Genomic DNA, 24,387 nt, shown 5'->3' with positions numbered 1-24,387 from the left:
TTGTTTTAAGTACACTTACAGTTATAAATATTACAATATAGATATAGTATTTATTTTAATTAATTTTACAATTTCATGGATTTTTATAAGAGTGTTGTCTAGCATCAACACATATAGATTTAATATTTGTAAATTATTTGAGGTATAGAAGACTATATAATCATTGGACACTATAAGTTAAAAATATTAACTATAAGCCCCCCCTCCCTAAAAAAATGTAAGAAATCCAGTCCCTTAGTTATGTCATTGAATTGGCTATTAAATACAAAAGTAATCAAATTGCTATCAATCTATTTTATATTTATCTGTTACCTGTAATTTATCTCTTCCAAAAATCAAAAACCGNCATTTGATTAATTAGTTATAACAATTTTTTTATTGTTTTAAGTACACTTACAGTTATAAATATTACAATATAAATATAGTATTTATTTTAATTAATTTTACAATTTCATAGATTTTTATAAGAGTGTTGTCTAGCATCAACACATATAGATTTAATATTTGTAAATTTTTTGAGGTATAGAACACTATATAATCATTGGACACGATAAGTAAAAAATATTAACTATAAGCCCCCCCTCCCTAAAAAAATGTAGGAAGTCCAGTCCCTTAGTTATGTCATTGGATTGGCTATTAAATACAAAAGTAATCAAATTTCTATCAATCTATTTTATATTTATCTGTTACCTGTAATTTATCTCTTCCAAAAATCAAAAACCGTCATAGATTAAACTATATTAAGTTATCTAAACTAACTACTATGATCATTATTTCCATTAGATCATTTCGATATTATTAATGCTTAAATTGAATAGTTACAACATACAATTTAATCTTCTTATGACTAAATAGTAAAAAAAAACAATACATCACTAAAAATTAAAATTTACATTATTAAATTAAAACCATGTTTCCCATGCTGCTACTATAATAGAGACTTTAATAGTGGTTCAATGGTTTTCACTATCAGTTTTTAAGTAATAAGTGGTAACATTGATTGTAAATACAAGTATTTGGTAACGGTCAGAATATTATTTGCTTATATCGTAATAATGTTTAGTCATTTTTTGAACAAATCATTGCGGTTTTCTATTGTTAATAAATAAAATAAAAAATGATATTAATTGCACTTTTTCGGCAATAAAAATATGGTAGGTACCTTTGGCTATATTTCCTCGGCTCGGTAAGACTGTATACGGAAAAACAAAAACCACGTCACTTTTTTGTGTGTTGTCGCTTCCGGTACATGCCGATAAGCGAGTTCTCACTCGCGGGTATAAAACACACAACAAACACAAGGTATACGAGGAGGTCTAACGGTAACCTAAAGACAGACGGCGGTGGTATTTTACGGTAAACAAACAGACATGAGTTAACGCGAAGACCCGGGAGAACCAACTAGCCCGTGTAATATGCCGGCGGAGTTCTGCTGGTCACAAACCAGAACCAGTTTCCTCTACTCCACAATCGAATTCCCTAGCGCTCGCGCGTTCCGAGTTCATGTGCGCATGTGTTCAAGGTCTGCGACTCGCCATTTTTCTTACTAGGAATAGGGTCATTCCTTCCAATGGTCGTGTCTCGCTGCACGTTTTTTTTATTTTTATTTTTATTTTTTTTTATTCAACTCTATCCGATATTCGGATATTCGGAGTGGACGACAAAATATTAAGTCACTTCCAACAGGTCAAATCGTTATGTATAACACAATATTAGTTATGAGTTAGAACCAATACGACCGCACAATACTGCGGCTGATACCGGTATAGTTCGCAATGAAAATAAACAACGCTATTCGTTTTCATGACATATTAAACCTTCAAAGATACATTTTTTTTTTTATTATGATTTAAATGCCTTAGTGTTGTTGTACTTGTATGACTTTATCTATTTTGAATCATACTAATAAAATAAGTTTAATATAATATGGATAATAACATAATAATTAGTCTTCCACGATTAAACTAAATCAAAATTATTTATAATTTTTTTCACTCATACGGTGTATAGGTATACCTACTATTACCTCTATACCAGCTACCTATGCCTATACCGGCTATTACTTAGACATATACCTGACCTACGGACATACATTTTTGATTTGAATAAATTCCTGCAAGGAAGGTCTAATAAAATTATAATATCGCTATTAAATGTATTTTTATAACCTACAACTCATATCTATGTTTGAAATCAAAATATTGCGCTTTTTAATTTTTATAATAAATATTAAGTTGTATTACAGTTATTATTATGCAATACTATTCAAGAAAGATAATTAATTATATTTAAACATTGTTATATTAGAATAAAATTAAATACCAATTTATCAGTAAAAATACCAGTAATAGACTTCAACAAAAGCTTAGTATAAGTATACTGTACATTGTATATTTGTGTACTGTATAAATAGCAATATGTATAAGTAATTACAAATTAGTAATAAGAATAATAACTAATAGTTATTAACTACCTAATTATCTAAATACATGGAAAATTGGGAACTCATCATAAATACTATATAATATATTATCACCTATATTATATTATTTTTGATATTTATATTCTTATACACACATGGTAAGGACGGAGGATCAAGTGTCTGAAAATTACACTCTACCAAATTTAGATTATACGAGTACAATGGATGTCCCTACCTATATACAAATAATAAGTCCAGGAATTAACTATTAATTACATTTTTTATTTTTATTTAAAACTTGTCAGATAATGAATAATACATGATTAACAAACTAAACACATAATTCAATTTAGATAAAATAATTGAGTTTTTAAATTTTATTTGAATAATTTTTAGATGTCTTACAAACTATTATTATTTTTTACGGATAGCATTGGACGTAAATTAGTGACATTACACACTATGCATACTGATTACTCAATGAAAAAGGAATGAAGTTGTAAGTACACTATAATGTTTTAATTTATAATACTTAGGTATGATATATTATACCATCGGATTATAGGAATAAGACAATACTTACCTCACTAAATAATTTTGCAAAACTGTAAAATATTTATTTATACCCGCGTCTAGAGTAAAGAGTGAAGCGTAAACACTATATTATATACATTATACACAAACATACAATACATAATAATATGGTAGGTATATGCTAAAAACTGATAATATAGACTATAGAGTAGTATAGAATATATATACATAAATAAAGATAATTATACGAACAAAAGAATACCAATACTTAAACGTTATAATATTATTTTCACTCTAGACGTTTGAACTAGTCTATACTTAAAACAGTGAATATTGAAATTGAATCTCCTTAAAATAGCTAAAAAAATTATATAACGGTTTCTCTTTCACAGCCATAATATCAACTAACTATAGTATTAAATAATGTGTCACGAATTTAAAGCTTACTATACCTACTGAAGCATTTGATGAAAATATTACGAGACGTAAGTACTGTCATGAAACTATGTAATAGTACTAAAGAAAATAATGTCGTAGATAGGTAGGGCTATGTACTTGTTTTAAAACAATAATAAGAATCATATCATTTTTTTCAACATTCACGTAGAGTTTAACAACCGGTTTTCTATATTTATATATATATATATATATTATTTTAATAATCGTTGTATAACATGATGTATAAGGCGTGCGTTTTAAGCACAAATGCACGATGTATATTTAATAGAGTTTCTTGATAAATAAACTACAAGAATACAACCAACGAACAAAAAATTCAAAAACACGATATAAGTTCTATCTTTTCATTCCAACTTTTATATTAAAAATAATCAATCAGTCAATAATATATGGATATAACATAACTTAAATGGTTCAATGTAATAAAAGCTTTGTGTTACGTTATAATGTTACATATACTCAACTACCAAAGACTCGACCCCGAAGGCACGCAATAGTATGCAGTTAACCCAAAATAATTTATAAATGTACCTACCTTTTATCATTTACTGTATTTTTTTATTGTTTTGCTGAGAAAATTAATTATACTTCAAATCATCAGGACTATTTATTTTGGTGCAGAATATAGTAAGTATATTAAGTAGGTACCTAATTGTGATAGTAACTATGTTATTTCAGTTTCTTTTATCACCTAGACAGCTTCAATTTGTTCAAAAATAAATGGCCACTGATATCAAATAATCGAATAATAGAGTAATAGTTGTAATTTTCCAAAAGTTAAATTCTGATTTTTGGAATTATTAAAATATATATACTTGAAGACCATATTTTCGATTACTTATGATTTTGTTGTATCACTTAAAGATGATCCTGCTGTTGCACTACAAACTTCTGTTCTTCAAATAGGAACCCTCTCCCCCTATTCACTTTTAATTATTCAGCGTATATATTTGTTGAGAATTTTGGTGTATCTAAATCAAAATTCGAACGAATAGTTTAATTTTGAGTTATTTAACTTTGTGTACCTACTAAGGATAAAATGTCTATGGTAATGGGTTAAGCAGATATGGGGGCTAATATAATTTTTAAATGTTAGTAACGTCAAGTAACTAAGTAATGTTAGTAATAGCGTAATTGTCATTCTTTATCTCTTTTCATATTGAGATAGAACGAGATACATCATATATATCATAATATCAATGCATTTTTATTATACACAGCATTATAGCTATAGTATTGTGCTATCAACTAACCTATACAATCAAACCAGAAATGTACAAATTATTTTAAAAAGTTGTCAACAATTACTAACATTTTTGAAAGGAAATCGAGTGTAACTCCAAACAACCCCGTATTTATTACAGTTTTTATTTTTTTTTTTATCACCTATTTTACAGAATAATACCTAGAATACCTCAACAATTATGTTATTGTATCTTCAATAATTTACGAGTAATACTACGCTGCACAACGTAACACGACTTTCGTGATTGTAATTATTGTCACTGGACAACGAGCATAGATAAGGCATCTACACACATCAGGTTAAATTTACGAAAGCAAAATTTTAAACGTACTTTAGCCTAGAATTTCTGGGTATTATTCTGTAGAATAATAAAATAAAAATAATAATTGTAGTAAATGCGGCGTTATTTGTGGTTATACGCGATTTCCTTTCGAAAATGCTAATAATTGTTAACAACTTTTTTAAATGATTTGTACATTTCTGGTTTGATTGTATATGTTAATTGACAGCACAACAATATAGGCATAATGCTATATATAATAAATGATATTATATACATGTATATTGTATATATATCTAGTTTTCTCTCAACATGAGAAGAGATAAAGAATAATAACGATGCTGTAATTGCATTATTAATTATTGTCTATTTTGCTGTTAAAAATATTATAAATACAATTCTAACTTAATGAAGGGAGGCTGTAAAATTACAGAAAGTTATTTCATACGGGCCATAATACATATTTTCTGGAAAAAATAAGTTGGTTAGAAATCTACAGGAACCAAATAATTTATGAGGGTGACTTTACGGGAATTTTAGGGAGGAGGACTATATACGAATTCTATGTTCCGGGAATGATAAATATAACATTGTAATGCGAATTATGACATTTATTTATAACATAGAGATCTGGTTAATTATTTTTTAATCAATTTTTGTCTATATAGATTCAAATAAAATGTGTTATTTTATTTTTACGACAAAAGTGCAGGTATTGGCGACAATACAAAATAAACTAGGTACTAAGCTTTCGACGCACAACAAATATATAGTACCTACCTATGCCTAATGATTTTAGAAAGTTTTTCCTATTTGTTATGAACTTGTTGGGCACAAGTTTGACTAATTAAAGTATAACAAATATAGTCATAAATCACAATGTCATATTATATGCATATAATATGAGTGCATTGTGCATAGGTATAATAAGTACGTACCAATATAATACAGCATGATGCATATACGGAAAATCCTAAATACCTGCAGGCGGCAGTGTTAAAATCATCACTAATTTGATTTATTGTCATGGTACGAATAACGAATCGATCATTTGAATATTATCAACCATCGGAATAATAAACCATAATTAATGTACAATAAACCGTCTGAAAAATCATTCATATTTATTGCGATTCGTTTTTAATTAATTAAATTACTTTAACGAAGATAATTAATTACGAATCGTTATTCACATATTAGACGCTTTTAAAGTGCGTGTGTGTGCCTTCTAAATAGGTATATAGTGTGTAGCGCAAAACAAAATGCGTATCGTCGTAAAATTCTGTATTATGCTATACGTCTGTACGTGTACAGTGTATGAAAAGAACACTTAAAAATGCCATAGAATCTACAATAGACACATAAAAAGTAGTGGTTTTGAGCGTATTTAATTTTAATATAGATTTATATAATATATGATGTGTACAGTGTACGACAATAATCATTAACTAAGTGAAAATGAATCGACGATCTAATATCACAATTAATTACGGTAAAAAAAAAAATAATAATAATAATAATTATTATTATTATTATATTGCAGTTATCAGATGATCTACTTCACACCCTATACCGACAGAGATGCGATTCCGAATCACATTTCCGGACATTTGTGTAGATAATCCTACTTATAGAAACCGGTTTGCCGAGAACGTGTAACGCGTCAGATGAATTCTTGTCGGTCGTACTCAATAATTATCGCGCAACCATTAAATAATCGAAGTCCTTTTACAATATGATAATAATAAAAGTAACGTTACTCGGTCCTATTACACGGCAGTATTATAACAGTCAATTGGTACTTAGCTACACAGCCTACACTACCTCCAACACAGAGACGCACACGACATGCCTATACATCTCACATTATATTTTCACTGTACGTATATACGGAGTGATCAATACGCGGAATACGGTACTCGTGAAATCCCCGGGAACTCACATCACACGAATAATATTACATTTACAATGTATACACACACACACACACACACACACACACACACACGTACCCCATACCCACATTTAATTCTGTCGAGTGTCCGAAAGAGATCTTTAATGGGCGGTGCAGCGATGCACAGTGCGGTCTTGTGGGCCGAGAGGCAGGTTCGATAGCCTTTTAAAACCGTGTAAAATAGTTTTTATAAAAGTTGAGTACCTATACGTATAATTCTCGGTCACGACACTGCCGGTTAGATACATCCACTATCCACACTTGTACCATCATAGGCGGGGTCGGCTTAAGGGGGGGGTCTAGGGATCCGGGGCCCCCTTCCAAGCCCGTTTTTCTAAAAAAAATCGTATACTGTTGAAAACAAAATTACAAAAAAAAAAAACATATTGTAAAATCGAAAATTTCTGAAAATCACGACTTGGCCCCTTCTCCCCCCCCACCATGTCTCTTGTACCGCCACCGATGATAGGTAGGTATACAATAGGCCTACGTATTATAAATACCTGCAAGAGACACGCGGCATCATACGAGATGCAGTGCGATGTGCACTAAAGACTGAAGACTGAAGGACCTTAACAGTTATAAAGACATACGAGATATAAAACTTTAATACTACCATACGTACCTGTGGCTGTACCTACGCGTGATTACGATATCTATTCGACTCGACGGGGCAATCACTCTTCTGGCCGGTAATGAATGGGTACTGATCAGTGTTCAGCGATTTAGTGGTCTCGTTCTTGCGCGCGTATTGCAGATACATAATACGTACGTCCGGTTGAAGTGTCGGTAAGCAGCAGGTACCCATATCACGGCTAGAACCAGTAATAACCAGTGACCTTATATAATATACCCATAAGTACCTATGTAGGTATACTACCCGTATACCTACGATTTCCGCCTCGTTCACAAAATTATACGTATCCGACGCCTCGCGGATGTAACGACTTCGTCCGTAAAGATATCGCAATCAAAATGGAATTAGACTCGTTGTCGAACAAAACAACTAAGATTACTTTTATATTTATAAGTCTGAAGTAGGTATTTCATATTTTATCCCGAACTTTCCGCACACGGCGATAGATGTAACAGACCACGGCAAATATATCCAAACAATAAAGCAGAGCCAGAGGAATCGTCGATTTAAATAATAATGTAACCCACTGAAAATGTATATTTGTACCGACGAATCATGGCACGACGTGAAGTGAATTACTATTATAACAGTACAATTACGTCTACTCTTCTGCGAAGAACGAATAACGATATGGTAAACGGGTGGGCAAGTTGTAGGCAAACAACCCGATAATCATAATATTATTTTCACCGCATCGGAACAGAACTAATTAATTTGAATAATCAATACTCATATTAACGTAGGTTCGTCTCAAATGGCAGCCGTTGATAATTGATCGTACCATTCGAGTGATCGGAGATAACTAATTTTTATACCGTTAAAACAAACACAGCACTAAAATAATAGGTACTATATTATATATATATAAATGTGTGTGTGCGTGTTTTACATGTAACTATTAACTACTCTGAAATGAATTACAAAGAGCTTTAGTCGTCTGTAATTTATTATTCACAAAATGTTTTCAAATGGACCCTGCTGCTCTGTCACTCGTTTTATTTGTTTGGAAAATAAACCACCAACAAATATAATATTTTTATATACGTAATACACGTGTTTAAACAGATTTGTAAATTTTTAATGAACGTTTATTAATAATCCTTACAAATTATAATAATACATAATATCTTTAGACCTTATAACATAACATTATATTATCATAAAATATCCAAAATCACAATGTATGGATGAATATATCTCATTCAAATTGAAAGCACTCAGTATTTTATTTAGTAAAATATATAAAATTAAAAGGTTAACATTATATAATATATATATATATATATGAATAACGTAATAATTTGTATTTCTCTATTTAAGTTATTATTGATTTAACTTTAACATATAAAATATTAAAATTATTACAATCATCATTCATGTGTGTAATGATTTAAATAAATACAATATACAAGATTAAAATAAAAATATATATTTTATTAATATAATATATGTATAATATATAATATGCTCGTCCATTATTCAAGTCCAAACAAATTATTAATAAAAATTTAAAAAACAAACAATTTTTATCTTTTCTTAAAGTGCCAATTCTATAAAATAATATTAAAACAATTTATAGCTATCTGTATAGTCTTTTAATTTGGCACTTTCTTAAAGATTGAATACTTATACAACTATTATCCATTCGGATTTAAGACTCTCAATGTTCTCTAAACACTAAAATAAATAGCACCTAATAATTGAGATATTTCTGTTCAACTAAGTCCAAAAAATTATTTTGAGCATAAAACTTTTTTCGTAACATTCTAGGTAACAAATAGATAATGGTAGACGCGGATAATTAGTCCAAGTTCTTATATAAACAAATCGATATTTTTACACAGTATACGCGGCTAAATTTGAGGTCGATACAACTGATGAACAAAACAATTAACAATAATTATAAAATAAAAATAAACTTAATAATAAAACGATCACAAGAATAAGTTTCACCGGCTGAAGGGTTTCTGCGAAGACTCCGTAGCTCGCACAGTGATATCACCATTTCCGAAGACAGGCCGCCGCAGACCACTTGGATGACGGCCTATCAAAAAGCCAATGACATTCATCATATACGCAACATAAATAGAGCGACATTGGTAATATCATTTGATTTAGCGCCATCGACAATACGCATTTTAGGAGACGCCGGGCTGCAAATGTTATTTTTGATTTTTTTGTTATAAAGCAAAACCAAACCACAAAACAATCACACAGTTTAACAACGTTAGTTAATTATATATAATATGGTAATAATGTGATATTTACCTCAACGATTTGACCAATGATTCCATGGCTGCGTATATCCTGTCGAAATGTGGACGGTTCTCTGGCTGATATTGCCAGCACTGTAACATGAGACGATAAATCTCATCGGGTGTTCCTTCAGGAGCAGGCATTCTATAGCCTAGTAATAATATGAAATAAAATAAGTTATTATTTATTATTGATTGATAATAAAAATAGTCAATAATCAGGTTAATATTATATTGAGTTGTGACTACTCTTAGAATAATCTTCATCATTGTGCACTCCATTTATTACCTGTATCAATTTTTTCTCGAGCCTTTGAATTGCTAAGACCACTGTAGGGTGTTCCGCCTTTGGCAAATATCTCCCAACACAGAACACCATAACTCCAAACGTCACATAATGTAGTATATTTACCTAGAAATGTACAAGTATAGAAAAATAGAAAGAATCTCATATTTTCAAACATTCATCTAAGCCTTTGACTTACCAAAATTAAGAGCTTCGGGCGCTGTCCATTTAATTGGAATTTGTTTCATACCGTCAGAAACTATATACTCTTCTTCTTCTCTGGACATACCAAAATCGGAAATCTTCACAATATTTTTATCATCTAATTTGAATAGAGAAATTAAATTATTAGTTTTATAGTCATTTTTTAAAATGTTATATTTATCTAGAATTTTTAATCATAATTTTTTGATAATAATAGTGGATGTTAATACTTAATACATTGGTATTACTAGGGAGATTTCTAATGGTAGCTATATGATGATGATGGTTTTGGTACAAATTCGTATTGCGGCTTGTTAAATTAATGTAGGTACTCATATACTAGCGTTATCACGTAGTAATAGTGTTATTTTATACATTTGTTTGTATTATTTTGTTTTTTTGAGTAATTTTATAGGTGAATTCAAATAAAAATTGTATTTCAAGATTCTAACAGAACTGTATAGTGTATACACTATATTTATTCTATTCTACTATTAACGCAAACAACTAAGACACTAATATGTATCGGGTTTTACGTTTTAAATTCCACACAACTAATAAAATCGAAATGGGCTGTATCTAATACTTTTATTATCAATTTACAAACCAAATTCAACATCATCTTATCTATATATTATATCACTAAAATATCATGATAAATAATTAAAATAATATATTAGAATATTTTAATCAACAATGCAAGTGTTTAGATTTTAAGGTTTTTTATACCTAGGTACTTAATATTCAAGTCATAACTGTACATTTTTTAGGGCAATCGTACTTAATTTTTTTTAAATTTTAGGGCTTTTTTTCAAATAAAAAATGTATGTAACTTAAATTTTTCTAAATAACAAATATTATTATAATATAACACTACAGTTATGCCCAATTTACAGTTAACGAAGTCCGAAAAATATTTTAAATAAAAACAAAATATTTAATTACTTTCAAAATACTTATTATTACAGGAATTATTGATGGTAATTTAAACAAAATAAAACTATGTACAAAATATGACAAAACCCAAAGGTAATTTGTATATTGTAATAACAATATTTTATTAAGTAATTCCGTTATATTTTTATAATTGGCAATACAGACAAATTCCTACTAAAGTGACCTGCCAAACAAAAAAATGTTGAGCTTCGCTAATAAAAAATATTTATGTAAAAATATATAAATAGTTAAAGTGTGTATAAATTATACATCCGGTGTATATGTATAATAATTATAAACAGTTTTATATTATGATGAAGGGTTTAAAACAAAAATTAAGAACAACATGAATGTATGTAGTCAACAATATTGTTGAATTTTAGATGAACATTGACAACCGTACCGTAGGGTTGCCATTCTTATTTTACTGAAACCGTGACAGACGTTTTTTGTATAATTTTTACCTCTTCTCCGTAGCTAACCACCAGTTTTAACATCCTAATCCTATTTTTTCGTAACTGGAATACAAATACTACACACAACAGTTTTGTACATATGTTTATAAAGTAAAATCAAACACAAAGTAACAAATCGTAATGAGTAACCGACAAAATTATATCAACTACCTATAAATGATTAAAAAATTCTCGTGACTAAACGGGAAAACAATGAACGTCAGTAATATTGTCGTCACCATAATAAGCCAATACAACAATTTTAAAACAAATTTCGTCAGTCGATCAATTAATTAACTTATTACTTCACTATTCACGAAACAAAATTGTTTTTCTACTAGAAATGTTTGGTAAAAGATAAAATATTAATATAAATTTGTGAAATTTAATGAAATTTAATTCCGGGAAAATTTGGTTAGGTTAACACTCTATCAGTATAAATCGGAACCGGTACTCAAAAACGATAAAAAAAAAAAGGTAAAATTCCGACCAAACCGGGGGCGTGTGGCAACCTCGCATACTACAAAATAAGTAAAAAATGTTTACTTATGCCTCATTTCCATATATACATAATATGTATTTTATAATTTATAAACTTACCAACTAAACAGTTTCGAGCTGCGAGATCACGGTGAATGCAGTTCTTACTCTCTAAGTACATCATGCCAGCGGCTGCATCACGACACATTGAGACCAATTGGAGGACAGATAAGGTCTTAGAGTTATTTCTTAAATACGATAACAAAGACCCTCCTATAAACAAAAAATAAGTATTTACTTAGTAAACGCGCACTCATAAAATAACGTACATCCAACTATAACAAGAACCTATTTAAGTAGCAGCTTAAATTAAATACTAGATTATATTCAAAAGAAAATAATTCAACCAGAATTTATTCAAAAAATACTTGCCTGCGACTAGTTCCATAACTATCATAATAGGTTGTTTCTGCACACAGATACCGATTAACTTAACAACATTAGGATGATCATATTGTTTCAAAATACGGCCTTCCTGCAGGAATTTCTTTTTGTGCTCATCGGGCACAGTAACACGACATGTTTTTACCGCAGCTTCCTTATTGGTAGACCGCAGTCTTGCTTTATAAACATCGCCAAAATTACCCTGAAATTATACATATGAAAATATGAAAATTAAAAAAAATGTTGTCTAGGTACGAATTTACGATTCACATACTCTGCCTATTTTTTCAAGCAGTAACACATCATCATTATTCAATTCCCATCGTTCCCTAGGGATTGGTTGTCGAAGTATAGCTCCTGAGCGACTAGTGACTGGTAATGCACTTTGGTACTGATATGTAATAAGTTCTTGAATGGTAGGGAATGATGGTCCTTCAAAACGAAACTCACCCTACACACATAATAAAAATTGTTGAAATTATTGACACAATAATTTTGTTTAACATAGTTTGTGAACTTTTCACTTACCTCAGAAGTAGTTTGAACAATAAAATGCTTGTGGCCACCCCAACATACAGACAGCACTGTCTGATTCTCATCGTTTCTAGTAGTTTCTCTCACTAAAAAGTCCCCTTCTTTTGTTAAAAGCCGAACAACTTCTTCTCTCGGTAATACTCCATGGAACCATTCTTCTTCTATTAATGATTTCACTGAAGATCCAATCTAAAATATTAATAATATTAAATGTAGCAATTATATAAATTATTGTTTAAAATATATTTTTCCCGTTGTAAACATCACACGAAGAGGATATTCTGCATGTGTTGTTTCTGTCTTAGAAATACACAACATCAATTCTTACGTTAAAAATAATCTATTTTACTTTTTTTTAAATTTAAAATTAGAATGAATTGACCAATTATCAAATTAAATTTAAAATATTATCTAGTGTCCTGCGTATAGGACCATTTCAATATTTTAATTTGAAACAAATTATGAATTTTCTTTTGATTGTAAATTCTAACGGAGACAATATATGCAGGTATATAACGTTATCTTAAAGAAGAAAATTACAATGAGTTTTGCAGACAGACTTCAACATTTTTCAGACAAGGTACTCAAGAATATTGTTATAAATTATAAGGTTAAAAACTCTCAACTCATTAATATTCATCCCAACGCTAGTTGTTTAAATAATAATACTAACAACTTAAGAAACAAAATTCTATACATTTTTATTCACATCACACAAATTATTAGTAATAATCATAATACAAAAAGAACATTTGTAAGCACATCATCAAACATTGTAAAAACCAGCATTAGTCATTCTGAAATAAATATGATTTACCTGAGCTGATAAAACGAATTATCAAATATATAATCTTATATATTATATATTTATATTTTATAGTAATTATCAGCTATAGTAAAGGAATTTCATACAATTATGTTAGTCAAAGCTTACCACACTAGGTAAAAAGTTATTAGAATTGTTGTCAGCAAATGGCACAGGCGTGACTATCGGTCGCATATCAACAATAACCGATCCATCGTTTCCATCTAGACTGTCAGAGTGATAGTGATTATTACTGTCACCGTTTTGTGGACCTACTCCTGAGCTAGCTGTAGTTGTAGTAATGGCACTGTTATTGTTTTGCACTGAATTTGAATCCATCGAAAGGTTACCATTCCCTGAATTTGGTACAGACTTACGACGGAATGGTTTACGTAAGATGTCTACTAAGCTAGACGTAGCCAGGGTAGTAGCTATAGTCATCATGGATGAAGCTTGACTAACGTTACTTAACGAAGGCCTTTTCAGAGTACCGTCAACCTGAAAATTGAATAAATTATGTTATTTATATTACTATGTAAAAGTAAAGAGAAAGGATAGAAATTAAATATAAATTAAAATATAATTAACTTACTGTAATGTCAATATCGTTAATGTCTAAAGATGGAAGATCGCATCCAGAAGGCAGTTCTTCACACCCAATTTCAAAAAGTGCTTTTTTTATTACATCTACTTGCTTTTGTAGTCTATGTTCCTCGCTTTTAAGTTCAATCAATTGCAGTTCGCTAAAAAGGAATAAGATTTGTATGCAAAAAACTATCCACTTCGCACTAAAATATCGTTCTCAACTGTTAAATACAGCATAAACACAAAATGTATGAGTATTAATATATTTCAAGTACGAAGAGATAAATGGCTCAAGTCCAATTACCCACGCTATTTTTTCAGTACAATATTTTTTTTACGTAGTGGGACAGAATTTGTGGAGACAATAATATTGGTAGTAATTCCAACCTTTTAATTGATTTTATACGTAAAACTGATAAAAATTGTATGATCTATTTCCTATGAATTTACTATTTCAAATATTGAATAGACCATAAAAAAATGAATTCAAATATTACACAATAATTTAGGTAACTAATATCAGATGACCCCTTAATGCAAATTAAACTTTTATTGTATTCCAAGACAATAGAGAATACATTACAACTAATCCGAGTAGGTATCTACTCATTTAATACTATTTTTTTCCTTTATATCAAATATCATTTCATTTTGTTTTAAATGAAAAACATTTTTATTTGAAAAAAAAGTATTATATAATATCTTATGAATATTAGTCCATTGGTGTCTAACAATGTTTTGATTTATGCTAATATAATATAATTTAAAAATCGTATAGTATATTTTTTCTCACTAAAAAAACTCTCAGAAGTATAATTTTAATATATTAATTTATTTGTCTACCAAGTGCGTGGTTTATAGGGATTTTGTTCTCAAACAGAACTGGTATAGGTTTTTATATTATATATTATGATACATCATCGGCTATTATATAATATGCTATATCATAACCGGGTAATTGACTTATTTTGGACATCGGTCGGTGGTCGGAGGACATACAGAGAAATTATGAAGGTACAAATATCGAGGAACAATGTTGCGTATACCTATCATATACATAACTTTCGAGTGCTCGAACGATGACAGGAAAAATGGTACCACATTACCGCAATAACAATAATATAAAATTATAAACGCAACACAAATCGATGTTTGAGATAACAAATGTACAAAGCCTGTACCTTGACGTTTACCCCTCGACATCATGACTTACGAATTATTTTCCGACTTGTTATCTACACTGGTTTCTATGGCGTCTTGGCATTCTTTCAGCCGGGTTTCGAGTTCAGTCATTTTATTGCGCACCCAGTCCATAGTCAGGTTGTCGACTGCCAGCTGGTTGGCTTGCAGATGTCCAGACGTATCGCCTTGCACTAGCGCGTCATCGAATGAGATCTCGACGTCATTTCGTTCAGTCCTGGAACACCGTAAATAACCATTATGATGTGAGTTAATCACGGTGAAATTTTCCTCTGCAATGCTGAACGCACACGGTTGTTAAAGTATATTAAAACATTATCCTTACCACTTTTAACAAAATACAGTAATATCGTATAGTATTAATACTTATTCGACGGTTTTTTGTCCTTTAATTTGAAATATTGTTTTGCAAGAAAATCAATGCTCTTATCATCGCAGAGTATATTATTTTATGTATAAAAATTAAAAATAAATTACATATGTAAGATCTTAATTCTAGCAATGATATAAACGACCATTATTTGCTACCTGACCATTTATTATAACAAATATTATTTAGCTTTTGTTATAGGTACATACCTATATATTATATATTTCTTACATCATTGGTATTTAGTAATTTTAATATTTAAATTTTAAATTATTAGGACTTAGTATAGATATATTTGAAAAAAATCATTATTTATTTTGTATATTTTATAATATTCTCTAATAAATACGTAGAACCTTGGTAAAATGATGAGACTTATAATAGTATATATGTATACTGTTAATTTTTGAGGGGCAGCTATAATATGTCTTTGTTTATGTACCCACATATTGTTCAGAATATCAATTGAACATAACATTATCATTGAATTAGTATTGTTATACGCTACAGTCTATTAAAATGTTGATATTGTATTATAGTCCTAAGGTATTTTGTCAATCCAAGACGAATAAAATAAAATACAATAAGATAGGTTTCATATCTATATTTATTACATAGTTATAGCTAGGTACTAACTTTTTTGTATAGTCGTTATACTCCTCACACGGTTGTATGATATCCGTGCACGATTCCATACGCAAGCCGATCTGCACGAACTCTTCGGACGCCGGATTCCACTGTACTGCCAATTCGGTTAAAGCATTTTTCCTAAAAAATTTTAATTAAAAAAAAAATTAGGTACCATTACTGTTTTTATACGTCATTGTTTTGTCTACAACGTAATATTTTATTGTCCCAATCAAACGGAAATGTATCAATAGCACTAACCAATCAGCTATAATGTTTTCCAGCTCTTGTTTATGATGTTGCATAAATGCCGGCATCATTATTGTCTGGAAGTCTTTTTCCGATTCTTGAGCTTCGGCAATTAATAGGACGTATTCATTATGTACAAGATGCAATCGCCGACAAGCCCTTTGGTATTTTTCCCGGACGTCGTCCAATTTTCTGCCTCCTCGGCCACCTATTTTGAACAATTATGTAAGTATTAAATACGATTTAAAAATAAATAAATAACTAAAAATGTTGATACATTTTTGTTCATGTTTTAAGAATAAATACACTTACTTTTGAAAAAATGTTCTTCAAATCTTGACCTCATAGAACGATAGGTTTCTAGGTGTTTGGTGTAATCTGCTTTTTTTCTTGCTAACTCGTCGACCAACTGAAAAGCAGAAATGTCATTGAAGTATTATGTATGTGTACGGATTCATATCAACTAATAATTATGCCATTCAATAAAAATTTGTCGAATCACCCAGATATAAAAATTACCTCCTGCTAGGTATTAACGTCATACAAAAATCTTTTATCAAATTTCAATACGAGCTACACTGGGGTAAATTACAAAATTATAATTCTAAATAAATATTTTGAACATAAAAAATAAAAATGATGTGGGTTATACGGTGTGATGTTTGTATTATTTATTTTCTTGTTTCTCTTTTGAGAAGAATTGTTTAAAGTCAAATGTCCGTATCGTATATCAACCATAAATAATACATTAATGCGATTTTATTAAAACATGCATAATATCAAACATGCTAATAAGTACCTATATAATTCCAGCAATTAATCTTTAACAAAACCCCATCTAGTAGAACGATTAAAAAAAAAACCATCACGTAATAATATTGTATAAGCAAATCTCAGGAAAAACCCATGGTTTAATAAATGGCACGCGGATACACGTATGGAGTGAGTGTTAAGTAATCCTGTTAAAATGGCGATCTTAATTGAGTACTGCTTTTGTCAGTCGATCGAAATGATGGCCTCAGCGAATAACTGACAAAGCACTTTTCTGTGATGTAAAATGTATACTGCGTTGTTATGTAAATACTATCTCTAGTAACCTATTCTCTACAAATATTATAACCGTAGGAATAAAATAAATTTAGTAAATTCGTTTTGCATACAGAAAAAGACCAAATGTAAATAACGGGATGACAAACTTGGTGTTTAAATATAACTCTGACCTCCCACACGCGCAGTAATATTATAATGGCATAGGTAGTATATACATGCAGTCTGAACAGATACACGTATTTCAACATTTGGCCCGATGAAATTATTATGTTTATAATTTCATATGGCAATGAAAAATATTTCAAAATTAATCGTATTTCTATATTTATCAACACCGACGCGTTCGACACAGTTATAATAAATCAAAATCTTATTTAATAAAACAATTAATTTGACGATTATCATTTTCAATTAAATACTGCGCTAGTAGTAGCTAGTATAAGCATACATTATACGATTATAAGCTATCCATAAATCGTGTTTTCCTTTAAAGTTTACACCATAAATTATTTTTTAAAACAGTACCTAATACCTAGGTATAATACTTAATAACCTATAATTATTGTTAATATATAAATATAGTTTGATGACTAATTTAGTAGATGTTGCATTTCTATCGTTTTCAAAACATTTTATTACTATCAAAGTATTGGTAGCACCAATAATACAAAAGCGGATTCATTATAGAAAGTATTCTCTTTGACTATTTGTTATGTATGTTAGGTCGTTTACTATACTCTAATATTAGCTACGTTATATACTTATACAGAGACGTGAAATACAAGAATATCAAACTTTAGTACTCTAAATTTAACATGGCATCACACACACATTAGATATAATTTGCTATAATGCTATGGTCATAAGAAAATTATTTCGAAATATAATTTAATCATCGAGATATAGGTACCTCCATAATTTTAATAAACTTTGTTAATAGTTATCAATCAACAATCAATTTTCAAAAAATAGCATAATATCTACCGAGACTTTAACTGTTCGAATTGTTATTTTCTAATATTTAAGGTACCAAAAAATCATATGTCTGTATTTTATTGACTTACTCGGATAATGAATAAAAATATAGAAGTTGATAAATAATTATCAGTAAATATTTATCTAGGATTTGGATTTGTAATAAAGAAGTATGTATGTGCTTAGTGTAAACTTCAGTGTAATCTTAGGCCTTAAAATATATGATAATGCAAATACATATATTTAATATAAATTTATTGGCTTCCATAATTCCATATAATTTAAAAATTTTACATAATCTTATAAAGTAGGTAATTAACTTGGTTTGGGTCAGTACAAACTACAACTACAATTACTTTTGCAATTATACACATTTAAGAAGAAAGTAAAAGTATAATATGATATTTTATACTGTTTTAGTTACTTTGTATAAACGGTTATAAGTTGTAACTAATTATATAATTACATCTAAATCCATGTATTTTAAAAACAAAATGTATTTGATTTAAAAAAAATTGTCTGAGAAAATAAGTGGAGCACTTTAGTGGATCCATCCTTTAGATATTTAAGTTAAATCAAAAAATAGAAATATAAACAGATATTTACAACAATTTTTAATTTAAAATCAAATTTGTATTTAAAAAAAGAGAAAAATATTTTATTATGAATTTGTATACTTATGAATGTATTTATAAGTATAGGATATAATGAATTCTCAAAATTATTTAGGCAGCAGCTAGTAGTTAACATTTTCTTTCATAATACTCACAAAAATAGAAAAACCTATAATAAAAATTGAGTAAATAATTTATGTTCATAATTGTTATTTAATTCCGAAAAGTACTCCGTATTTTTTTAATAAAAAAAAAATACATAAACAACAAAATTATTATATAATGACGTAGTTTTTGTACGCAAGTTATTTGACTAACCGAAACTTTTGTCACGGATTGATTTCAAGGCCCCAGTATTTAACGCAAGGTCAACCCTCTTTTTAAGCCCATTCGGATTAATTTTTCCGACTTTTCACATAACAGCCTATTATCCCGAACAATATAATATTTCCGTATACATAAATATAACTGCATCATGTGCAAGTATATTACAATGTTCATTTTTTAATTTTTGTATTTTAAAATGATGAGAACGTAATTCTTGAAATATGCACAGATTATAGATATAGAGTATAGTATGTTTAAAGTTATAATATTGTCTTGTCTGCATTAAATGTATTTCTAATTATACGTAGCTAGCAACTACCAAACTATGTAAGTAATAAAAATAAAATATAAACAATTTATACATTTAGGAAAAATAACTACTTGTTTTCATTTTTGATGTCTCACCATTGTTTTAATCACTACGCGAGTTCTATAATTTAATAGTTACTAATCGTTATTTACAATTTATTATCATACTTACTTGTCCTCAATGTATAGGTAAGATATAGAGAATTTATTATATTAAACAATTGCACTGTTGTATTTTATTTGGCACAAGTTTATAGAGTTATAAGAATAGTACACACAAAGATTGATCCGTGTAATTTAATATTGTAACATAAACCTACCTAGAGAAATTTCTGATACCAAATATTGAGGTAAAGGTACATCGTGCACACTCAATGTCTCATTACAAATATATATATATATAATACTATAAATATTATACATATTTTATTATCATGCGTACGTGTTAATGTAACTATTGGCTTTTGTATTAATTTAGTTATACTATAAGCACTATACAAACAGCATTATTTAAGTGTCAACTGTCAAAATACTGTGAGATATGTGCATTCATGCACAATATATGTACCTAGGTACCAATAGGTATTTATATTTTGTATATCATACAAACATGTCGAGCAAAAACGTATCGTATGTAAAACGCAATAATATATAATATACCTACAACAGTATCTATCTATTATATAATACACACAAATTATAGGTGAACGCTATACAACGTAATAACTAATGAGTGCAAACTTTTGTTTATAACTGTGTACATAAAAACATAAAAATTATACTGTTAAGCTACCTGAAATAGTTTTGGAAATATTATCAAGGCATGTGTGAACATTTGGAAAATGAGAACTAACTAGGTTATTGAAACTTCTCGGCGTTCTTGGTTCGGATGATAAACCTATAATACACCCGTGTACAGGTATATAAAAACTATACATTAAATACCGCGGTAGCAGCAGAATAGATTGTACTATAAACACGACGCACGATTATAACAACAACTGTAACAATGTGTGTGCCGTATGCGCATGTATCGTTGCCGCGAACTTAAGCGGATAGGGCAATCGAAAGTGTTGCGAGACAATATTATATTTTGTTCGACACGTCAGGCCCTCCTCCGCGCGGGGTCAAGCGAACGTACGGGAGACCGCCGCCGCAGTCGAATGAGAATAAAAAATGACGTGTCTAGTCGCGGCTAAACATAGTCTCTCAATTTAACCAGGTCGGCGGTAAGTACATACATATTTACTATGCATCTATATATGATAGTATATATTATACCAGGCACAACAAATAATATTACAGTCGCGATCACTGTTGCGCGCATAAATAAAACAAAGGTAAAAAACAACCATAATAACGAGCCATAATAACCGCAGACTACACAACGTGTGCGATAGGTGCAACACGCGAGCCCAATGGCATTTCCGGAGATCGAAACGATTTTCTAGCGCGCGCGGCGAACGGTCTCGCACAATCGGAGGTTAACCTACGTCAGGCGGTGGCCGAATTACCTGTTTTTTTTCTAACTCGTACAACTGATAAATGAAAAATCTGCTCTGCTCGATCCACGGTACCGAGTGAAGTGGCGAAAAACGACAGAAAAACGTCACTAGGCTTTAATAATCTCGTCCAAACACCCGATGAGGCCATCGATGCCCCTTCGGCCCTCCGGCTTGGGCGCCACAGGTCCGAAATGTCGTATTTTTTACCCATATAGAATAATTATTACACAGTTATAGCCACTGCGCCGCACGCAATCGTCCCGTCTACAATAATAATATTATGTATGAGTATGATATCACAAGTATGTAATATAATGTAACGTTCGTTGTCGCGGCTAGAACGATATACCTCTATCTACTGTATATATACTGTAATAATATAATATCGTAGATTTTATTATTGTTATAAATTTCTTCTCCTGCTGTCGAAAGATCGCCGTCTCTCGTGCGCTAGCATACACGCTCGCACACACGCACACACACACACAAATCTTACTTATCGTCCTATACACACGACGACGTTACGCGTATCCACTACGGCATTATTTTTACTGAATGCGACATAGACCTCCCGGCAGACCCGTCTCCTTTGGGAGGAACAAGAAGAAGAAGAAGAAGAAGAACACTGAGCACTGAATAGGTAACACGAAGAAGAAGAAAAAACACATACACACGACGACGACGACGATATACGTATATGTAATACGTGTATATGGTATATAACACTGGCCTTGAACGCAGTGGCGGCGGCGCACACGCCTCGTTTGGACGCGGTCCCCATTGTTCCAAAGAACGAGAAAAAAAGACGGTACAGCGGTGACTATACTCTGTGAAACTGCATATATATAATATACATAGTATACACACGCGTAGTTATTATATTATTATACATTATTATAAACGGCGAGATGATATTATACGATGATGAGAACTGAGAAGGAAGAGGAGGAATTACATATTTTTTTTATACACACTTATCGTTATATATATTATTTCGTGTTTACGCACCGGAGAAGACTGGCCGCCGAAATCCGTAAAATATTATGAATTATGGGCTTATGACGCATTTCCCAAATAGACAGCGAAAACAAATCACAGCCATTCGACACACGTATACAATAGTAGCCCAGTAGGTATACTAGGTGGTACGTGTGTAAATTATTGTATTCATTGCCATGCGATTTATTACAATATTTATAAAAATATTACATTTATATCACTATTATTGTTTTTATTTTGTTTTTAACATTAAACAATAGCGAAACGAACAGTAAACCGAACGGCGTGAAATAATAATAATATTATTTACATGCAATATTTTTTCCTATACGTTGTGCAATCCAATCACCAGCGAAATGCCACGATGTGTGACGCGAGGTGGTGATCTTTAGATAACGGCGTTTTGCGCTCTGTTCGTCAGTCGCCACGGCGGTTGCACCCATACTCAATATATTTATATATTGTGCAAATTAATAAAAAAAAAACGGGTGCGCTAACGGGATTTTCACACGTTTTAACCCTTACACCGAAAGTTGAAGGTTTTACTTTTTTGTTTTATACGTTAAGCAAGGACGACCGCGATCGTTTCGTCAATGCAATAAAATATGTAGTTGTGCATTTTTGCAAGTCTTTAAAATTATACATCCGTAATTATAGGTATACCGATTAAAACCTATTGACGCGCAGAAGTGCATTAGATAACATGAAGTTTATTTTTTATCCAATTATCGTGGATTCGAACCATTTTATTTTTCCCGATACAATAAATTAAAGATACCATCGATTGGAATGTTAATTCATAGGTAATTGATAATTAAAACCTTATTGTCTAATTAAAATACATTCGAAACATTGAATTGCCGATATAAGATGACCTTACATCATAATTCATAACACATTGCATTCTTTAATGCGACCTTCTTATTGAGTTATAAGAAAACATAATATTTATCATTATTTGCGAGCACTCCAATTGGGGGAGTTCGTCTACACATTTTTATGTGTGTAATATGTCTTCGTATATTTTGAGAGCAATCCTATACGAATTATTTTAACTGAGAAGGGAGAAGTATGGGTACGTATAACATAATATAACTAATGGTTTGACAAATAATATTACTTATTAATTTTGAGTTTCATAAGAGTTAAGTTAATTGAATAAGATGTTCAAATTCAATTTGATGAATTATATACACAAACATCGTTTAAAATAGCATTTAATCTAATATCGGGTATTCTGTATATATGGTTATCTTTATGTATCATAATTATTATCATCAATTATTAACTTAACATATTCATAGTTATCAAAAGTTATGAAATATTATTTCATATTTAGTAGATATAATTTTAATTTACAAAAATATAAACTTATATGAATTAATTAAAATTACTATTAAATGAATAAAATTGTCATTTGCCATTTTATTAAAAAAATATGATATTTATTGTAATTATTTAACTTAATATATTTACTGGGACACGTATTAATAAACAGATTATTTGTCTAAGTAGGTACTGATTTCTGGGGGAAGTCCTCCCCCCCGCCCCACCAAAAAAAAAAACAAAAAATCGGTAAGTGATAATTAATTGAGCTCTTCTACTTGACTTCTTAATTATTAGTAATACCCAAACCGGACACAGTT

The 24,387-nt window shown here is 30.0% G+C and overlaps 2 protein-coding genes across 5 annotated transcripts in view; both read right to left on the bottom strand.

Moving 5' to 3' along the window:
- LOC111040051 (protein artichoke) overlaps positions 1-7,584 on the bottom strand; it is a 33,742-nt gene extending 26,158 nt beyond the window's left edge. The window contains exon 1 of one of the 2 annotated variants that reach the window (XM_022323773.1): positions 7,521-7,584. The gene's annotated coding sequence lies outside the window, so the exon portion shown is untranslated. Of the gene's footprint in view, positions 1-1,162; positions 1,420-7,520 lie in introns of those variants that run through there. The other variant, XM_022323764.1, reaches the window with a different exon arrangement.
- Positions 7,585-9,010: 1,426 nt separating this feature from the next.
- The window catches only part of LOC111040063 (tyrosine-protein kinase Fer), a 35,154-nt gene continuing 19,777 nt past the window's right edge, over positions 9,011-24,387 (bottom strand). Inside the window, exons 2-15 of one of the 3 annotated variants that reach the window (XM_022323794.1) lie at positions 17,275-17,371; positions 16,975-17,170; positions 16,723-16,854; positions 15,730-15,933; positions 14,524-14,674; positions 14,061-14,429; positions 13,121-13,315; positions 12,867-13,043; positions 12,581-12,794; positions 12,269-12,421; positions 10,273-10,395; positions 10,077-10,199; positions 9,801-9,939; positions 9,011-9,576 (exon numbers count right to left, since the gene is read on the bottom strand). In XM_022323794.1, the coding sequence (XP_022179486.1) occupies positions 9,531-9,576; positions 9,801-9,939; positions 10,077-10,199; positions 10,273-10,395; positions 12,269-12,421; positions 12,581-12,794; positions 12,867-13,043; positions 13,121-13,315; positions 14,061-14,429; positions 14,524-14,674; positions 15,730-15,933; positions 16,723-16,854; positions 16,975-17,170; positions 17,275-17,371 (2,319 nt within the window). In that variant the 3' untranslated portion in view covers positions 9,011-9,530. Of the gene's footprint in view, positions 9,686-9,800; positions 9,940-10,076; positions 10,200-10,272; positions 10,396-12,268; positions 12,422-12,580; positions 12,795-12,866; positions 13,044-13,120; positions 13,316-14,060; positions 14,430-14,523; positions 14,675-15,729; positions 15,934-16,722; positions 16,855-16,974; positions 17,171-17,274; positions 17,372-24,387 lie in introns of all 3 variants that reach the window. The other 2 variants (XM_022323785.1, XM_022323804.1) reach the window with 2 other exon arrangements.

Source organism: Myzus persicae, unplaced genomic scaffold (genome assembly GCF_001856785.1).
Source record: "Myzus persicae strain clone G006 unplaced genomic scaffold, MPER_G0061.0, whole genome shotgun sequence".
Lineage (NCBI taxonomy): Eukaryota > Metazoa > Arthropoda > Insecta > Hemiptera > Aphididae > Myzus > Myzus persicae.
This window is presented reverse-complemented; position numbering and strand designations above follow the sequence as displayed.